At 42.4% G+C, this 17,221-nt stretch overlaps 1 protein-coding gene across 2 annotated transcripts in view; it reads right to left on the reverse strand.

Moving 5' to 3' along the window:
* The window catches only part of SORL1 (sortilin related receptor 1), a 222,857-nt gene that overhangs the window by 56,318 nt on the left and 149,318 nt on the right, over window positions 1–17,221 (reverse strand). For both annotated transcript variants that reach the window (XM_004389001.2, XM_023742976.1), the window contains exons 25-31: window positions 14,828–14,947; window positions 8,404–8,529; window positions 5,909–6,016; window positions 4,658–4,789; window positions 3,808–3,939; window positions 2,870–3,004; window positions 1,778–1,933 (exon numbers count right to left, since the gene is read on the reverse strand). In XM_004389001.2, the coding sequence (XP_004389058.1) occupies window positions 1,778–1,933; window positions 2,870–3,004; window positions 3,808–3,939; window positions 4,658–4,789; window positions 5,909–6,016; window positions 8,404–8,529; window positions 14,828–14,947 (909 nt within the window). The remainder of the gene's footprint in view (window positions 1–1,777; window positions 1,934–2,869; window positions 3,005–3,807; window positions 3,940–4,657; window positions 4,790–5,908; window positions 6,017–8,403; window positions 8,530–14,827; window positions 14,948–17,221) is intronic.

A 17,221-nucleotide genomic window follows, 5' to 3' on the forward strand; every position in this document is an offset into this window, starting at 1 on the left:
GAAAGATAATCAAGTTACTAAGTAGACAGCTGGGCCGTAGGGGGACGAATAGAGATAGAGACAAAGGATCTTTTTCTTTTTTTCTTTACCATTCATTTTCATTTGAGAAGCATGTATGGGACACCTGTTATTTGCCTATTATTGTGGTAGGCACACTGAGGGACTCAAAAGTGGTAAGCAACATGATCCCAAAACATGAAGGCCACACAATCACTATGGAAAGAAAATATTTATACGCATAAAATAATTATGACATAATATATTGCAAATTGGAGTCCCTGGGTGGTGCAAATGCTTAATGCACTCAGCTACTAACCAAAAGGTTGAAAGTTCTAGTCCACCTTGGGCACTTTGGAAAAAAAGTCAAGTGATATACTTCTGAAAAATCAGGCATTGAAAACCCTACGGAGCATAGTTCTACTCTGACACAGACAGGGTTGCCGTGAGTTGGAATCGCCTCAACAACTGGTTTTTATACGGCAAATTACAGTTAAGGATCAAAAGAACAATGGGTGAGTTCAATTAGACACGAAAAGAGATCAACATCAGTTACAGGAGTCACAAAAGTTCCGTGGAGGTGCGGCTTTAGAGGGTAGTGATATCCTGCTTGTTTGAGGCACAAATCTCAAATGTTACTGCACGTAAGAATCATATGGGGAGCTCTAGGGCTCCACCCAGAAATGCTGATTCTATAGTTTTGAGAAATACCCCAAATGATTTCATACTTTGAGAGATACTGATGCTATGTCAAGGTCTCTTATACCTACAAAACCTGTGCTTCTGTTTGCCCTGACGGATGGCAGGTTTCACAAGTAGGTAGAGTAGAAGGAAAAGGTCAAGCGGAGGAGTTTCCTATAGAGGAAAAATCCCTGCTGGAAGAGTAGAGGCAGAAAGGGAGAGGTCTGTCCACAGTGGACAAGGAGCCCAGCTTGGCTGATGTAAGAAGTTGTTGGTGACAAAGAGGGATCAGCTTACACAAGGCCTTGAAAATAAAAATGAAGGGTCAAGATTTGGTCTTCTGGACAAGAGGAAACCATTGATGATTTTAAACAGGGAAGTGATGGGGTGGAAATAGCCTTAAAAGAGAAAAATCAAACTGTTGACCTAGAAATTTGCTAGGAAAAGGATTATGCAAAGCATGGTAAACAAGTGTCTGTTCTCTTACTATAATCGAGTTCAAAATAGAATCCTGTTCATAAAAGGACACAGCATCCTCACCTCTGTTCTGCCTGCAGTTGAGGGCAGGGCATGAACTGAATAGGGTCTCTATGTCTACCCAGGCCTCCACTAATGTGGTTCCTACACAAATCTTCAGCTGCATCTCTGTGTTCAGCCACTAGATGGCAGCGCTTATTCTTCTTTAGAAGGACCGGGCAGACAATGAGCAAGCAGGAAAATTGGGCTCTCTCTCCTGGGGGTTTAATACACACTCAAAAACCTCCCCATAATTCCAACTGTAATTTCCTGCCAGGGAGGAAGCAAAGGTGACCTAGTTGCAGCCAGGGTGAAAAGCAGGGTGGCTAGCGTTTTCTTACAGGAAAACCGGAAGGCAGTTATAAAAGATGAGACATTCCAGTTGCCACTCCCCATGTGTCTGGGATCCAGGGAGAAGCCCTGAGTCTTCCTGCTCTGGAGGTGCTGTCGGCAAGCCTGGCTGCAGAGCCCGGAGCCCCAGAGCTCCTTTTTCTACTGAGCCCAGATGTGCCCCCAGAGTACACCCAGAAGGTCCTCCCCACCAGCAGTGGGTTCTGTGCGAGAGGGTTGGGCCAGGACTCACCGGGAGAGGGGCAGGCTTCCTCATCTGAGCCGTCTGCACAATCGCGGTACCCATCGCACACCCAACTGTCCATCACGCAGTTCCCACTGCTGCAGCGGTAGTAATTGGGCAGACACGTGGAAGGCCCAGGAGTCGGGAAGGGAAGAATATGTGAATCTAGGAAAACACCAAACAAGGAAACTCAAAGACAAAGTGTTACAAGAAGCTTGATCTGAGACAAAAAACATGTCCCAAACCTAGGGCAGATGTCTCAGCGTCAGCTACACCTGCCAAGGAAGGCAAGTGACTGGCATTACTGCACTGCAGCTCACTAAAACTCGTTTATCCTGGGGCTTTAGAGTAGAACTGCCCCACAGGGTTTCCAAGAAGCAGCTGGTGGATTCGAACTGCCAACATTTTGGTTAGCAGCCATAGCTGCCAACTACTGCACCACCAGGGCTCCAGGGCTTTAGACTAGATGGCATTCTTTTCCCTTACCTATGATACTTGGTTCAAGCTGATATTAAAATGAGTTTGCTTTTGCAGCAGGCTCACGCAGGCTGATGGAAGGAGCAGGAGACTCTGAAAGGCACAGGGTAGCTGGGAGAATTTCTACTGAGGCTAAACATTTATTCTGGTTAACTCAACTGTAGCATCGAGATGAGAATACCAAAAAGGAAAAGCACAAGCATGCACTTCACATGAGGGCTTCTGAGAGGTAACCCTGCTCACCCATCACCTGGGGAGCTTGTGAAAATGCAGATTCTGACTCAGGAGGCCCGGGGTGGGGGGCGGGGCGTGGGCAGCACTGAAATGCTGCATTTCCAACCAGCTCCCAGGAGATGTAGGTGCTACTGGTCTGCAGACCACACTTTGGGTAGCTAGGCTCTAGAGTTCTCACTGTGCCCTGCAAAATATGGAAGGAACAATCCTGGCAACAGGAGAAGAAAATCACACCGACTTTCAAAATGGGAGAGGATTAGGAAAGAACTCATAGAGTAACCATAAAGAGCTAAGGAATAAGACAGGGACTGAAGAAACAAAATGAAATTTGTTTAAGTATGCAGGTGTGTCCTGGCTGTAGGGGTGAGCCCAGCACCCCGGACCTCTTACCGCCACAGTCCTTTTCATCAGACCAGTCCCCACAGTCGTTCTCCCAGTCACACTTCCACCTGTTAGGGATGCAGTGGCCATTCTCACACTGGAACCGGAAGTAGTGGGAGCAGTTGGGGGCTTCTGTGGGGTTTTCTGGGGAGATCAACCACACCACAGTCATTTTGCTTGCACAGTGCAATCACAAAGCTCCAACTATACACATCCTCCTCAATACCTGAATCCCAGGGCAACCTGCCCTTCCCTACAGGAGAACACTAAGTCAGCTACCTGGACCCACTGGACGATAAAAAAATACAACCACAAATGCAAAGAAAAAAAGAAAAAACCCTCTTCTAAGCCCCCAACTCATGTCTCTCTGAACTAAACTTCTATATCCTGTGAATTACTGGAGCTCAATGCTGACACTTCCCAAAGGAACAACCTGATAACCTGATGGTCACAGTAACTCTCTTACACTGTGGCATCTGTAACTTTCAGGGGAATAAAAAGCTCACTCCAAAATATTTACCACAACTTCTTACCTATCATAACCCTTATATAAAATGTGATCTGCTCAGCTAGGCAAAGAAAAGAAAACTGAATAAACATTTTCCTAGCACCTACTCCGTGTCAGGTTCCAGCTTCAAGACTTAGCTCCGCACATGGAGATTCAAGAATTGGCTGAGGAGAAGCCCCCGGGTGGTGCAAACGGTTAAGCACTTGGCTGCTAACCGAAAGGTGGGAGGTTCGAGTCCACCCAGAGGCACCTCATAAGAAAGGCCTGGCAATCTACTTCTGAAAAATCTGCCATTGAAAACCCTATGGAATGTAGTTCTACTCTGACACACGTGGGGTTGCCATGAGTCACCGCTGACTTGATGGCAACTGGAATGGTATGAGTATGGTGCTAACTTCAAGACTAGGCATAAGCTAAGACAGATTTAAAATCTTCTTACCACAGTTGGCTTCATCAGAGTAATCGCCGCAGTCATCCATCCCATCGCATTTCCAAATCAAACCGATACACACGCCATTCTGACACTGGAAACTGAACTCGTCACAAACCTTGTGGAACTCAGGCTCTCGGGCTAGATAAGGAACAAACAACCATGGAACCCAGATTATTTCCAAACCAAAGAGTTCAAAACAGCAGCACTGCTCAGAACCAAAAAGAAAGAGCAAATATCCAATCCCGGAAGAGTTTTCTAGATTAAGGATTTCCTGAAAGCAAAGGCCAAACTGAATCTTAACAGAGTACACATTTTACAAATACTTATCAAGCACCTACTCTATGCGGGGCACTGTGCTAGGAATGGGGCTATAAACCCAAAAGAAAAAAACTAAACCCATTGCTGTTAAGTAGATTCCGACTCAGAGTAGAACTGTCCCATAAGGTTTCTAAGGAGCAGCTGGTGGATTCAAACTGCCAACTTTTTGGTTAGCAGCCATAGCTCTTAACCACTGTGCAACCAGGGATCCAGGAATGGGGCTATAGCCTTGAACAGAACAAAGCCTCTGCTCTCATGAGAGACGCTGAAATAAATAGAGAGTATGAAAAGTGGTGATAAGTGCTGTAAGACCCCTAAAGCAATGTGGCGGGGGAGGAGTGGGGGGGTGCTATTTCATACAGCACTCGGATTAGGGGACACCTGAGCCAAGCAAGAGCTTGGTCATTCCCCACCCTCCTCTTTATGCAAGCACACTCAGTTAAGACCCGTAAACTAGCTGGAGGTCTATGCCCCGAGAGGCCCACCCCCTTGGTGTCTTCAGTGAACCTGAGTCACCTCCCCCACCTGTCCCACTTACAGCATCCTGCAAATGTCGCATCCTCATCTGACCCATCACGACACTGGATGATTCCATCACACACCATGGAGTGGAACAGGCACTGCTGGCGGTTCTTACATACAAAGTCCATGAAGCGTGTGCACAGGGGCTCTGGAAGGGTCCGAGCAGGGAGAAACTGCCATGAGCGCTCTGGGCTGGCAGGGCGCATGCTCACTGGTGCAGATGTGCACCCAGGCAAACAATAACATCTGCCACCGCTTACTGCCAAGCCCTGGCCTAAAGCACTTGACATAAAGTGCGCTGCTAAACCTTCAAGACAGCGTATGTTTTCAAGATGAGAAATCAAGGGTTTGGCAGCATTCACTAACATGCCAGGGGCATACAGCTGGTAAGGGTAGAGCCAAAACTAGAATCCAGAGCTGACAGATATCAAAACCCATGATCTTGATCACTACTACAACACTGACTCGATAATGCAGGGGCTAGCAAACCTTTTTTATAAAGGGCAAAGAGTAAATGGTTTAGGCTTTGTAGGCCATAAGGCCTCTGTGGCAACTACTCCACTCTGTGGAAGCAAGAAAGCAGCTCTAGACAACATGTCAACCAATGAGCGGAGCTGAGTTCCAGGCTATCACCCAGATTTGGCCCAGAGGCCATCATTTTCTGACCCTTGCATTAATACGCTGGTTTTCAACCTGGACTGTATATTACAACTACCTGGAGCCTTAAAAAAAAAAAAAAAAAATTCCAATGCCCAGGCTTTTAGACTAATTAAATCAGAGTCTTGGGGGTGAGACCCGGGAACCAGCAGCTTTTCAAGCCCACCAGGTGATTCAAATGTACAGCCAAGGTTGAGACAGTCTTTCCAGGTCTAATAGAAGCTAGGAGTAAAAAGGGTCACCTGGCCTAAAAATGTTACCCGAGTGATAATCAGCGACACTCATAAAACCAATAATGTCAGAGAAATAAGTGTACAATTCAAAACAATAACTCGAGTCACAGAACATATCACAAGTAAACACTGAAGTTCCCCAAAACAGGAACAAATGCCACAACGGCCCCACCCCTGCCCTCTGCCTGCTCTCCTTTACCCAAACCATGTCTGTCTGCGATGATGAGCCTCTCAGAGGCCTGGCCAAGCACTCAGGGTCAATGCGGTTAAAAGCTACCACAAGCAGGTATTGAGGAAGTGAAAGGCTCCCACCCTATACTTGCTGTGCTCTCATATCCACCAAGGCTGGGGCCTCCCTGGGGCAGGCAGGGACTCACCACAGTGCTGCTCATCGGAGCCGTCGGAGCAATCATGCAGACCGTCACAATGTTTGCTGGATGGGATGCAAACGCCATTCGGGCAGTGGAACCCATTGCACTTCGTCTCTGAAATTCAAGAACAGAGAAGAAACAATGAGAACACTGACATAAACTGAAGAATGTAACCAATGTCACTGAACAGCAGTGTAGAAACTGGTGAATGGGAACCTGTTTTGCTACGTATACTTTCACCAAAAACATAATATTAAAAACAAAAATAGAGAAGAATGACTATGAGGAAACCGGCAGGCACTCACATACACTGCTGGTGAAGGTATACATGGAGACCACCCCTAGGCTAGGCAATCTGGCAATAGCTATCAAAATCACAAATGTATATATACTCTGACCCAGCAATTCCACTTCTAGAAATGTATTCTACTTACACAAGCAAAAAAAATACATATGTGCAAGGTTATTTGTTCCAACACTGTAGAAGATTTGAAACCACCTATATGTCCATCAATAGGGAACTATTTAATAAGTCACTGTATAACAGAATGCTGTGAAGACACTGAAGGAGTCTGTATGTAAAACATGTCCTAGATCAACAGTTATGTAAAAAAACAAGGTACAGAACCATGTGCACGGTATGACACTATTTGTGTAAAACGGGAGAATACACGGTATATTGAAATGCGCTTGTACAGGCACAAAAACGTTCCTGAAAGGACACACAACTATGGTTTGCTATATGGATGGGGTGGGAACTAGGCAGATGGGGAGAAAATTTTTTACTGTACACCTTTTTCTACTTTTTCTGTTCTGAACCATGTGAATGTATTACCTCTTCAGGGGAAGAAAAAAAAAAAGTACACCTGATTGTTTTAAAAGAGAAGAAAAAAAAACTTCAGTGAATGTGAAAAGGAGGACATGCATCCTGATCAAGAAAATCAACTCTTGGTTTTATAAAGTCCTTTTACTCAATCACCACCTTAATTCCTTAAGGAATTCTACGCTAAAGCCTCTTTGGACAAAGTGAATCCTAGAAATGTTAACAGACTGAAGTTTTGCAACTAGGTCCTGGAGAAATTACACTAGAACTACATTATCTTGATGCTCGTGTCAAGCTTCTTAGTGCTCCGTCATCCTTCCTCCTGAACAGTGTTACCACTGGACATGAGGCTTAGAATCAGTCCTCACAGGGCAGTCGTAGCCTTTGCAAACCCAACACTTGGCAGAACGGTTTCAGGAGGATTAGGCATAAGACGACTACTGTATTTTAAGACAAATAACACATACCTTCTAGGTTTGTTTGCCAACCACGCCCTCTACCCGCAAATTACTTTCATAAGCTCCACCATGCCTATTTATTTTTACATGTTGCTGTAAAAAAAAATTACCATAGTGCGCTTATGAAAATACCACGCAGGGGGAGGGAGCCGTTGGCAAACAAATGTAGAAGGTGCACCTTATCTGTGTAAAAGTACGGTATATAGCTTCCATAAAAATGCTAAATACAGAAATCCACAGACGTATGGGAACATCTATATTTAATACTGTGATATGAAAGGAGTGGAATGAATATATAATAAAATTCAGATGATGATTACAATCTCATGAAAATTTGGAGTGTATGGCAAAAGGATCAGAAAAAGATAGAGAACCTTATAAATATTTGGAGTAAAGAGGGATCTTGTGTATGTTGTTTGTGTGGCTGCTATTTTGTGATTGTTTATTTTCTATTGTAAAGGTGATTAAATATCTCAGATTTTTTTTTTAATCAACTACACTAAAAACATTCTGCTTTAGGAGTGTTGAGCTGTTTTCCCAAAGGATCACAAGAGAGAACTCTTAGTCATAAAATATGCTTTTTATACAGGATTTTTTGGCTAATTTCTGGCAGAACAATGGAAATGTTGACTGTAGTTAGCAGTCTGGGTGAGTTAGTTGGTTTCCATTTCCTCCAAGTTGTTAAGAAAAAATTGTTATTGTAAAGCATCGAGAGAAACTGCTTGCTTGAGAATTAGGACTATATGATGCACCCCTACATATTATATAGAAATAAAACCAAATGCTCCTTAGAAGTGAAGGCAGCACGACTCTGTCTTGTTTACTTTGGACGCGTCATCAAAAAGGACCAATCACTAGAAAAGGACATCATGTTTGGTAAAGCAGAGGATCACTGAAAACGAGGGAGACCCTCACTGAGATGGACTGACACAAGAGCCACAATGATGGGCTCAAACAGATCAAACATCATGAAAACAGCAGAGGACTGGGTAACATCTTGTTCTGTTATACATAAGGTTGCCTTGAGTCGGAGATGACTCAATAGCAACCAGCAACAACATATCTTATATGGCAATGCAACACAGGTGGGCTTGTTTAATTGACAGTGTAGGTAAACAGCTATAACATAATAGTATTTTTCCTCGCCCATCTGTTGTCTCTCTTCCTGAACAGCAGACACTGGAGATGCTGTGGGTTGGGGCAGAAGCATTTGCATTTACCACAGCTGACTGGATCCTCATCAGAACCATCTTGGCAATCCATGTCCCCATCACAGGCCCACCGCTGGGGGATGCAGTGCCCATTGTGGCACTGGAAGTTGGAGGCCTCGCAGGTGTGATAGACGGCTGCAAGCAAAACATGAAAAGAAACCATCATGCCTCATTCATCTCCACTCCCCTCATCAACCACCCAAGGGTCTAGCTGAAAAGGAAGATTGTACTAGGTAATACTACTACCCATCTGTCAGTTTCTCATACTGTGGTGGCCCGTGTGTTGCTACGATGCTGGAAGCTACGCCACCAATATTTCAAATAACAGAAGGGTCAACCGTGGTGGACAGGTTTCAGTGGAGCTTCCAGGCTAAGCCAGACTATGAAGAAAGGCCTAGCGATCTACTTCCAAAAATTAGCCAGTGAATTAGAACACATTGTGGATTACAACAGAATATTGTCCAATATAGTGCTGGAAGATGAATCTCATAGGTTGGAAGGCACTCAAAATACAAAGGGGCTGTAAGAACGGACTCAAGCATGCCAACGATCATGTGGATGGAGCAGGGCTGGGCAATGCTCTGTTCTGTTGTTCATGGGGTCACCATGAGTCACAGCTGACTTGATGGCAACCAACAGCAACAGCTAGGTACCAAGGTATGGACTGAAGCGTCTGAGTTCCTCCTCAGCCAGCAGGGAGGACCTGGGGCTGACCTTAAGGCAGAAAGCAGCTTCCAAAATGGGCGATGACTTAATTGTCTATGAGTTTATAAATGTTGCACAAGTCTTTGCAAAGGCAGATAAATGTGTTTATAAGGCAGCTGAGAAAAATCATTCATTCTTCACAACAACCTATAAAGCAAGCACATCATCTTTACAGATGAGAAGATGACAAATAGGCTCAGAGAGATGAAGAAACTTGCCCACATTCACAGAGAAAATTAAATAATAAAGCCAAGGCTGTCCAATTTCAAAGCCTTTGCTTTTTCTACTGCATCTTGCTGCTTTATTTTCTCACATAATACCTCACATTCATTCAGAGCCTGAAGGATGAGGAGAGGTGACATGGCTCAGGAGACTGGCTTCTAGACCTAGCCCAGGCACTGTTTTGGGGCCTTGATTTCCTCATCTATATACTGATATCTACGGACCCTTGCGGAGCCCTGGTGGCACAGTGGTTAAGAGCTCAGGCTGCTAGCCAAAAGGTCGGCAGTTCAAACCAACCAGCTGCTCCTTGGAAACCCTACAGGGAAGTTCTACTCTGTCCTATAGGGTGACTATGAGTCAGAATTGACTCAATGGTAATGGGTTTGGGTTTTTTTTTTTCTTTTAAGGACTCTTCTAAGCTCTAAAAGGCCATGAGTTTATAATTCTTAATAATTTTATAATTTAAAATGTAGAAAACCTCAGGTCCAAAGAACAAAAACGATTTATTCAAAATTGCAAAAGAAAAAAAAAAGCAAGCTTCAGAACCTAGAATTTCCTAACTTTCTGTTCAGTCGAAAGCAACATCTATCAGCCAACAATACATGGCATCCATTACAATCATTACAAGAAAAAAAGGAGCAGCGAAACAGAGAGTCATTGTTATAAATGAACAGCCCCATTTGTACACAAGGGCTGGGGCCACCTGGAAGTCATTTAGAAACATCTTGAAACCTCAGTCAAAGACTAGTTCAAATGCCTAATATCTGCCTCAAACCCAACCAACACTACTAACTGCCTTCTCCATCCGATTTCCCCTCCCTCCTCTTAAACAGAAGGCTGTTTGTGTCTGTTCTTTGCCAAGTAAAAGTCAGGAACTGGTCTTGTTTACAACCGGCACAGAATAATCGAGATAGATGGGCTCTCTGTTAGTTTAACTGTGGACTGGATGTCCTCACAACAGAAGGAGGCAAACCAAACAAAAGTGGGTTGTTGAGTGCAAACTACAGTTATTTGTTCAATCAAGACAGTTGGCAATAAGCTACACAAGGTTTGGGGAAATTGGCTTAACTGCCCTCTAGAACTTCTACTGAATTTGAAGCTATTTTTGAAATGGTGAGAAACAGAAAGAATCTGATTTTTTTAAAACAAGTGGTCATGCATTACTTGTGTCTTCTTACCTCTATGAAGACTGAGGCTATCCTTGATAGCACGCAAATAAGACTACAGGAAATGTCAGTATTTTACACCCTCTGGCACTCAGAATCCATCGAACATCTTTTTTAAATACACTTACCTCTGATAAGAAGAAGAAATGCATCATGCATGCTACATGAGCTTTTGCCCAAATGACAGCCATTGTCTGAAATACTTTCGATTTATTGGTTTCACAAGTCTGAAAGCCTTTTAAAAAATTCCTCACCAAAGCCTTGCTCACTTTTATAAAATATAAAATTGCCTAACCCTATTGCCATACTACTGTACTTGTTATTCAGCCTATGCATCTCATTTTTAATTGAAAACAATTTCACATTGCTAACAGTTTCCAAATGACAATTCTGCGAGGCAAAATCTATCCCAGGCACTGAGTTCAGAAAGACTAATCAGTTTGCACAATTTCATATAAGTGGCAAAGTATGACTGGAATGCATAACTCTGAGGTTTTTCTCTTTTTATCACATTTTTTTTTTTCCTGATTTTTCTCTCTTCTGAGTAACTTACTAGCTATAACTTAGAGTGCCTGGTAAATCAAACATGCTGAATAATTTTTTTTTTTTTTTAATTACAGGGATGGAAGAGATTGATGTTAATCTAGACTAAAAAATTTGGGCAAGAGAAAGAAGAATTCTTTGCATGACATTGTGACTGTAAGAATAGCGGTGCTAACAGAATAAACAGTGATGGAACTGGAATATCAGGGTTTCTAATAAAGATCATTACCCTATAACTTACTCTCTGACTTGGACTCAGCAAGCCCCACTGGAACACCTGATCAAAAGCATTAACCAAACATAAGTGGGGAAGAACAGATGAATTAGTTACTATATGGAGGAAAGCACTGCCTCGTTTCTTAAAAAATACGGGACTTTTAAAGAATGCATGTGGGAAAAGAAATGCTAATATAAATACTGGTTGAATGATTAATGTCCTAAAAAAAAGAAACATAAACCATAAAGAAAGGACACTGAAAAATAAAAAGCAGATTTGAAAAGTAACCATACAGAAATTCTAAATATTAAAAATATAGTCACATGGAAATAAAAATATCTCAATGTGGATGTGTTAAACAGCAGACAGATTCAGCTGAAAAGAGAACTACTGAACTGGAAGATAAATCTGAGAAAGTAACTCAGACTCTAGCCCAGGGTAATAATGAGATAGCAAATATAAAAACAGCTAGGAGAAATAAGCAACAGAACAAGACAGTCCAACAAATAGCTGAGAGTAAATACTAAAGACAAGACTGGAGAAAGTAGCAAATAGGCATAGCTGAAGAGATAGTGGCTATAATTTCCAAGAACTGATGAAAAACATAAATCCTCAGATTTCAGAAGGAAAACAAGTCTCATGCAGGATTAAAAAAAAAAAAAAAAAATCCACACCTAGGGAGATGGAACTGCACAACAAAAAGAGACCAAAAATATCACAAAGGTAACTACAGAGAAAAGAACATCTATTTGTTGCTCCTCTAACTGATAATCTAACAACAGAATTAAAATCAGCACAAGAGGCCAGGAAGAAATGGAATAATTCCATCAAAATACTTAAGAAAAATAACAAAACTAGAATCCCAAGCCCATCTGGATTCAGGATTGAGGGTGAAATAAAGACATGTTTATACTAACAAAGCTTTGAAACAGTTTACCACTTGAAGACCCCTACAAGAACTACTGCAGGATTTATATAAAAAAGAGGCATTAGAGCCAAGACACAAAAGTAGCTGCTAAATAGGTAGGCACCTACAAATAAATTTTATTAAAAAATATTAACAACAATGACTAATTTCAGGATTTTTAAAATGAGAAACTAAAATATTAAATAGTAATAATGTGGAAATGCAGGCAGAGATTGGATTCAAAGCATTGTAAAGCCTTTGCTTTGTCTAGGTAAGGGAAAAAGATACTAGGAATACATGTATGGTATCTATATACAACAGAGTACTACTCAGCCATAAAGAGGAAACGAAGTCCTGATGCCACAACGTGGATAAACTTAAAGGACGAACTAGACACAAAAGGACACACCCTGTGTGATATCACTTCTATGCAATAAGCAGTCATATACAGAAACCATAAGTAACTAGTGGTTACCAGGGGTAGGACAGAAAGGAAAATTGGTTTGGTTTTGTTTTTTTTGCTAAGAATGTAACAAATGTATGTTAAAGGTGGTGGGATAATTTGAATAAAGATAGCAAGAATGGTTACACAACTTGAAGAATGTAATCAAAGTCACTGAAGTGTACCGGTAGGAATTGATGAAATGATGTATGTTTTGCTCTATGTCTATCACTATAATAAAAAAAGAGTATATATAAAATGCTTAAAGGTAACAGCTAAAAGAACAGAAACAAATGTGTAACTTCAAAAGCAACAGGGGGCGAGAGGAGTAAAGAAAACTCAAACAACCAAACAGAAAGCAAAAAGGGGGACAGAAGAGCAAAGAAAAAGCATGGTGCAGAGGGGGTCCAAGAGCTGAGGCCAACTGGAGGTCAGCTTGCCCCGACCTATTTTCTTTGGCTTCGTGGTAATAGCTTAATTTATTAGGACAGGAAATGAAGTGTCATGCCACACATCTTAATGAGCTCACATCTGACCTCTGACTATTTTGGGATGACAGAGAAGGAGAATCATCTCTATAAGATCTGGGAGACCAGCCATTAGAACAAGGCTGCAGTTGAGCAGCAAGGACTATAAATTTTCCTGTTAGCCCTGCCAGAACAAACCCAGAGATAAAACCAGGAGTTTATAGCAAACCTGCCCATAGAAATAAAGTTGCTCATTCATTCTGAAGGGCCGGCACATGTTGCTGGAATGCAAGTTTGACTATTACAGTTGTGCTAACAAGATGTTCTATCACACTGTAATTTACTAACTGCAACACCCAAGCACTTTCTTCTAATTTATTAACTATCTATCCGAACCTCAAACTTCCAAACAGCATTCATGTGTTTCCTGGTCTCGTGGCAGTTCCTTCATGGACCTTGGCTTTTCCTCCCTCTGCAGGACATGCTTGTAGACAGAGAGAAACATTTACTCTGACAGAAGCAGAGCTGCTGATGCTGAGACTGAACCAGATAGGATATGGTGACATTTACAAGTGGACAGAATTTGGTAGCATCATAAAACATCCTGTGAGATGTAAATGGCATTTGAGGAAATCCGTTTACTCTTTAAGGACACCTAAGGTCACCTCTCAACCAAAATGAATGGAATAAAATAGCTGTGTAAAACTACCCAATCAACAAAGGTTCCTTGAGCATGTACTTATGTGCACTGTGGAGAATGCAAAGGACTAAAAGACAAGGTCATCTCTGCCCTTTAGGAACCAAATCTAAGCCAGAGCATAATCCAAATTTATTTATATTTGAGTTTGGGATGTGATTTTTTCCTTCAGTAGCAGATCTAGCTTCTTAATTATATGTTTTTACAAATCAGTTGGCATGCTTTGAGCTCCCAGATGCCAGTGGTATGAGAATCTTTGGGGGTACCCTGGGGGTAAGGGGAAATAAGATGTGGGATTTAAATGTCATTCCAATAATTTACAAGATTAATAATTCACACCAGACAATTGAGAAGTTGACTCTTAACAATGAATTGCAAAATGAAACCTGAATTAGGGTGTAAAAACAGATCTGCCCAGTCCATACAATGGTTAAACTAAACATCTTTGTCTCCATCACTGCAAGAACTGGACAATAAGTTCTAGAGGAAGTTGCAGAGAGAATTTATTCATCAGGTAGTCGCATTTGGTTTTCTTCCTCCACATCCCCCAAGTCCTTGCTTCTCTTAGCCTACCATATATAAATGGCCCCCATCCATTCATTCATAAAAATAATGTGATGATCATAAGTGAACTTACCATACAACAGAAGAATTAGGGCATTACCTATAACTTACATCCACCTAGCACTGCTCTCTTATGTTCATTGGTGGTTTCAGTGCTACTCAAACGGTGGTCCCCAGACCAGGCGCCAGTCTGTGAACTGTCTATTAGTGGTCCTAAGAAGCTTGAGCTAGAATGTAAATCAACTATATCACTCAAGACACTATTTAGTTCAGCTGGCATTTTTTCATAGCAAGACTTCTCAATGAAGGAAGCAGTGTGTTGAATTATATTCTGGCACAAGCTCCTTATCTCATCGTACACCAGCTCTTGTGAATCACTGAACTTGTTGACTGATAAGATCTGAGACAATTCTCAAGGCCTAGATTCTATAATCATTTAGGGCTGTGATCCAAACCAGTACATGAACAGATGAAGGCTCTTACTGAGTTCAGGAAGTACTGACCAGTGCAGTTGGCTTCGTCAGACCAGTCCCTGCAGTCGTTGTCTCCATCACACACCCAGGAGGAGCGGATACACATGCCAGAGCTACAATTATATTCATCGCTCCGGCACTGGTGAGTTTCTGCAGGAGAGACCACAAACACAGAGGTATAAGGACAAAACCTTGTCATATGGCATCAAACCAATGATCCCTGCAGCTCAGAATTCTGTCTCTGGTATCAAAGCTCATAAGGGTTACAGACAGAACCATTATCATTGATTAACCAAAGATAGCATGGACAAAGAAACCTTTAACCAGGGATATAAGGTCATCTAAGACAGTTTCCCAAATGGGCTACAGGTATGCAGAGCTATCAATACCCTCAGACTCTTGCAGCTGGTCGTCTCTAGAAAAGACCGTATTTGTTCACAGAGCCCAGTGCACTCCATAAATATTATCAGCTTCTAGGCTTGCTCTAAGAAGAAAGCCCTGGTGATCTACTTTGGACAACTGGCCAATGGAAATCAATGGTCGATCCTGTTGTACATGGGTTTCAGTGAGTAGGGTGCTGACTTGATGGAGGCTGACAACAACAACATGCTTGTTATGATGGGAAGAGGTTGAAAGCAATGACCTAGGAGGTCAGTGACCCCAGGGAGAAACAGAAGACTTCTAGAGACAGAGCCTGTGGTTTCAGAAAAGGAGTAACGAGAGCTCCAGGTATGCTGATCAATGGGAGATGCTCAGCTCAGGCAAAGTGAGATTAGCGCTGAGCTTCCAAAGAGGGGAAACACAAGTGAAGGATTTTCTATGGGCAAAACTCCAGGGATGCTGGTAGGTGTGCTGTTTCTGAAAGAGTGGGGGCTTGGGGCAAATGAAGCAATGCAGCCTGATCAAGACTTGAAAGGAGCCTGCACTGACAGCATCTTTCATAGGCCCTTGGGATATCATTACCACAAAATTTTCAGATTGAATTTTAAAGATCCTCAGAAAACAGGAGTAGCCAAGCAAGGGACCCAGGGCAGCTGTCCAACTTGCCTAACCCAAGAGACAGATGATTGTTAAGTTGTGATTCAGATATTTATGAGGAAAGAGTCTGGAGACTAATGAAGCAGACTGGATCTGTAAAAGGGACTAACTGGGATCTTGGGATGGGTTCAGGATAAACTGTCAAGAATGGGCCATGAATGAAAGATCTGGGGACTGACACTGTATGAAGGTCAAGCCTGGGCCTGGTGCTGAGCTAGATGACCCCAGAGACATGTAGCTATGTGGACTTGCCTTCCTGCTATGGCAAACCTAGCTGTGCAATGTTACAGTACGAGTGTGCTGTGCTGGGGATGAAATGGGAAAGGAGACAGGTGCGAATCCAAGGACATATTTTCAGGTACTTCACATTTTTACCAAGATGAAGGAAAATGATGTAACCCAAAACAAGTTCCTCTGAGACCCAGGCTAGGAGAATCTTCTGCATGAAAGTGGGCCTGGATGTGCTCTGTCAGATTAACCGTGTGAAAGTATGGATGAGCAGCCCCTGCTTCCCTATCTCAGTGACAGTGAGTTAAAGTGTCTGCTCACCATACAGCTGCCCTGTCCACACGCATGAGCACAGCTTGACTCTCCCTGCCTCTGTAGACAGGGAGAGGCAGGCCGGCAGGGCCATACTGACTCCTCACCTTGTCTGGGTCAGTGTCTGGACTCCATCTTTACCTCCCTTTAATGCCTACGGTCCCCCCAATCTGCAGCAATATGTTGCATAACATTTCCTCTGTAGACAGTAAGCAGCTACACATTAAGACCCGAGCCTATTGACAAGGATGGGCCTGCGTGGGACTGACAGGGCAGTATGTACACAGAAAGGGCCCAGAATCAGAAAACAGGAGAAATGGGTCCTGCCATAGACTAACTATGTCACCTTGAGTAAGTCCTCTGAATTAAGGACTTCAGTAACTTAATCTCTAAATTAAAAGAACTTAACTACAGACTCTCTATCATTTCTTACAATTCTAACAAACTGTATTTTCTAAATATAAAATACTTCCATTCAGAAAACAGATGCTTAATCAATGCTTATACCATCTGCTGACTCCAAAAAGTTTATTGAATTAGATTGGCCAAAGACAGTTCACAAAAGTACAGTACAGATATGTGTCTTTGGGAGGCTAAAATCAGAGGTATGGGCAGTGTCTACACACCTATTAATAACTACCGGAATTCATTTGGAAATCTTCCTTACTATTATATTATATTTCATCCTTATAGCATCTCTGAAAGGTAAAACAAAAAAAAAAAAAAAAAACAGTTGCTGTAGAGTTGACCCCAACTCATGGTGACCCCATGTGTGAGAGTATAGCACCCTATTCCATAGTGTTTTCAATGGCTAGATTTTTGGAAGTAGATCTCCAGGCCTTTCTT

This window comes from Trichechus manatus, unplaced genomic scaffold (genome assembly GCF_000243295.1).
Source record: "Trichechus manatus latirostris isolate Lorelei unplaced genomic scaffold, TriManLat1.0 scaffold00227, whole genome shotgun sequence".
Classification (NCBI taxonomy): domain Eukaryota; kingdom Metazoa; phylum Chordata; class Mammalia; order Sirenia; family Trichechidae; genus Trichechus; species Trichechus manatus.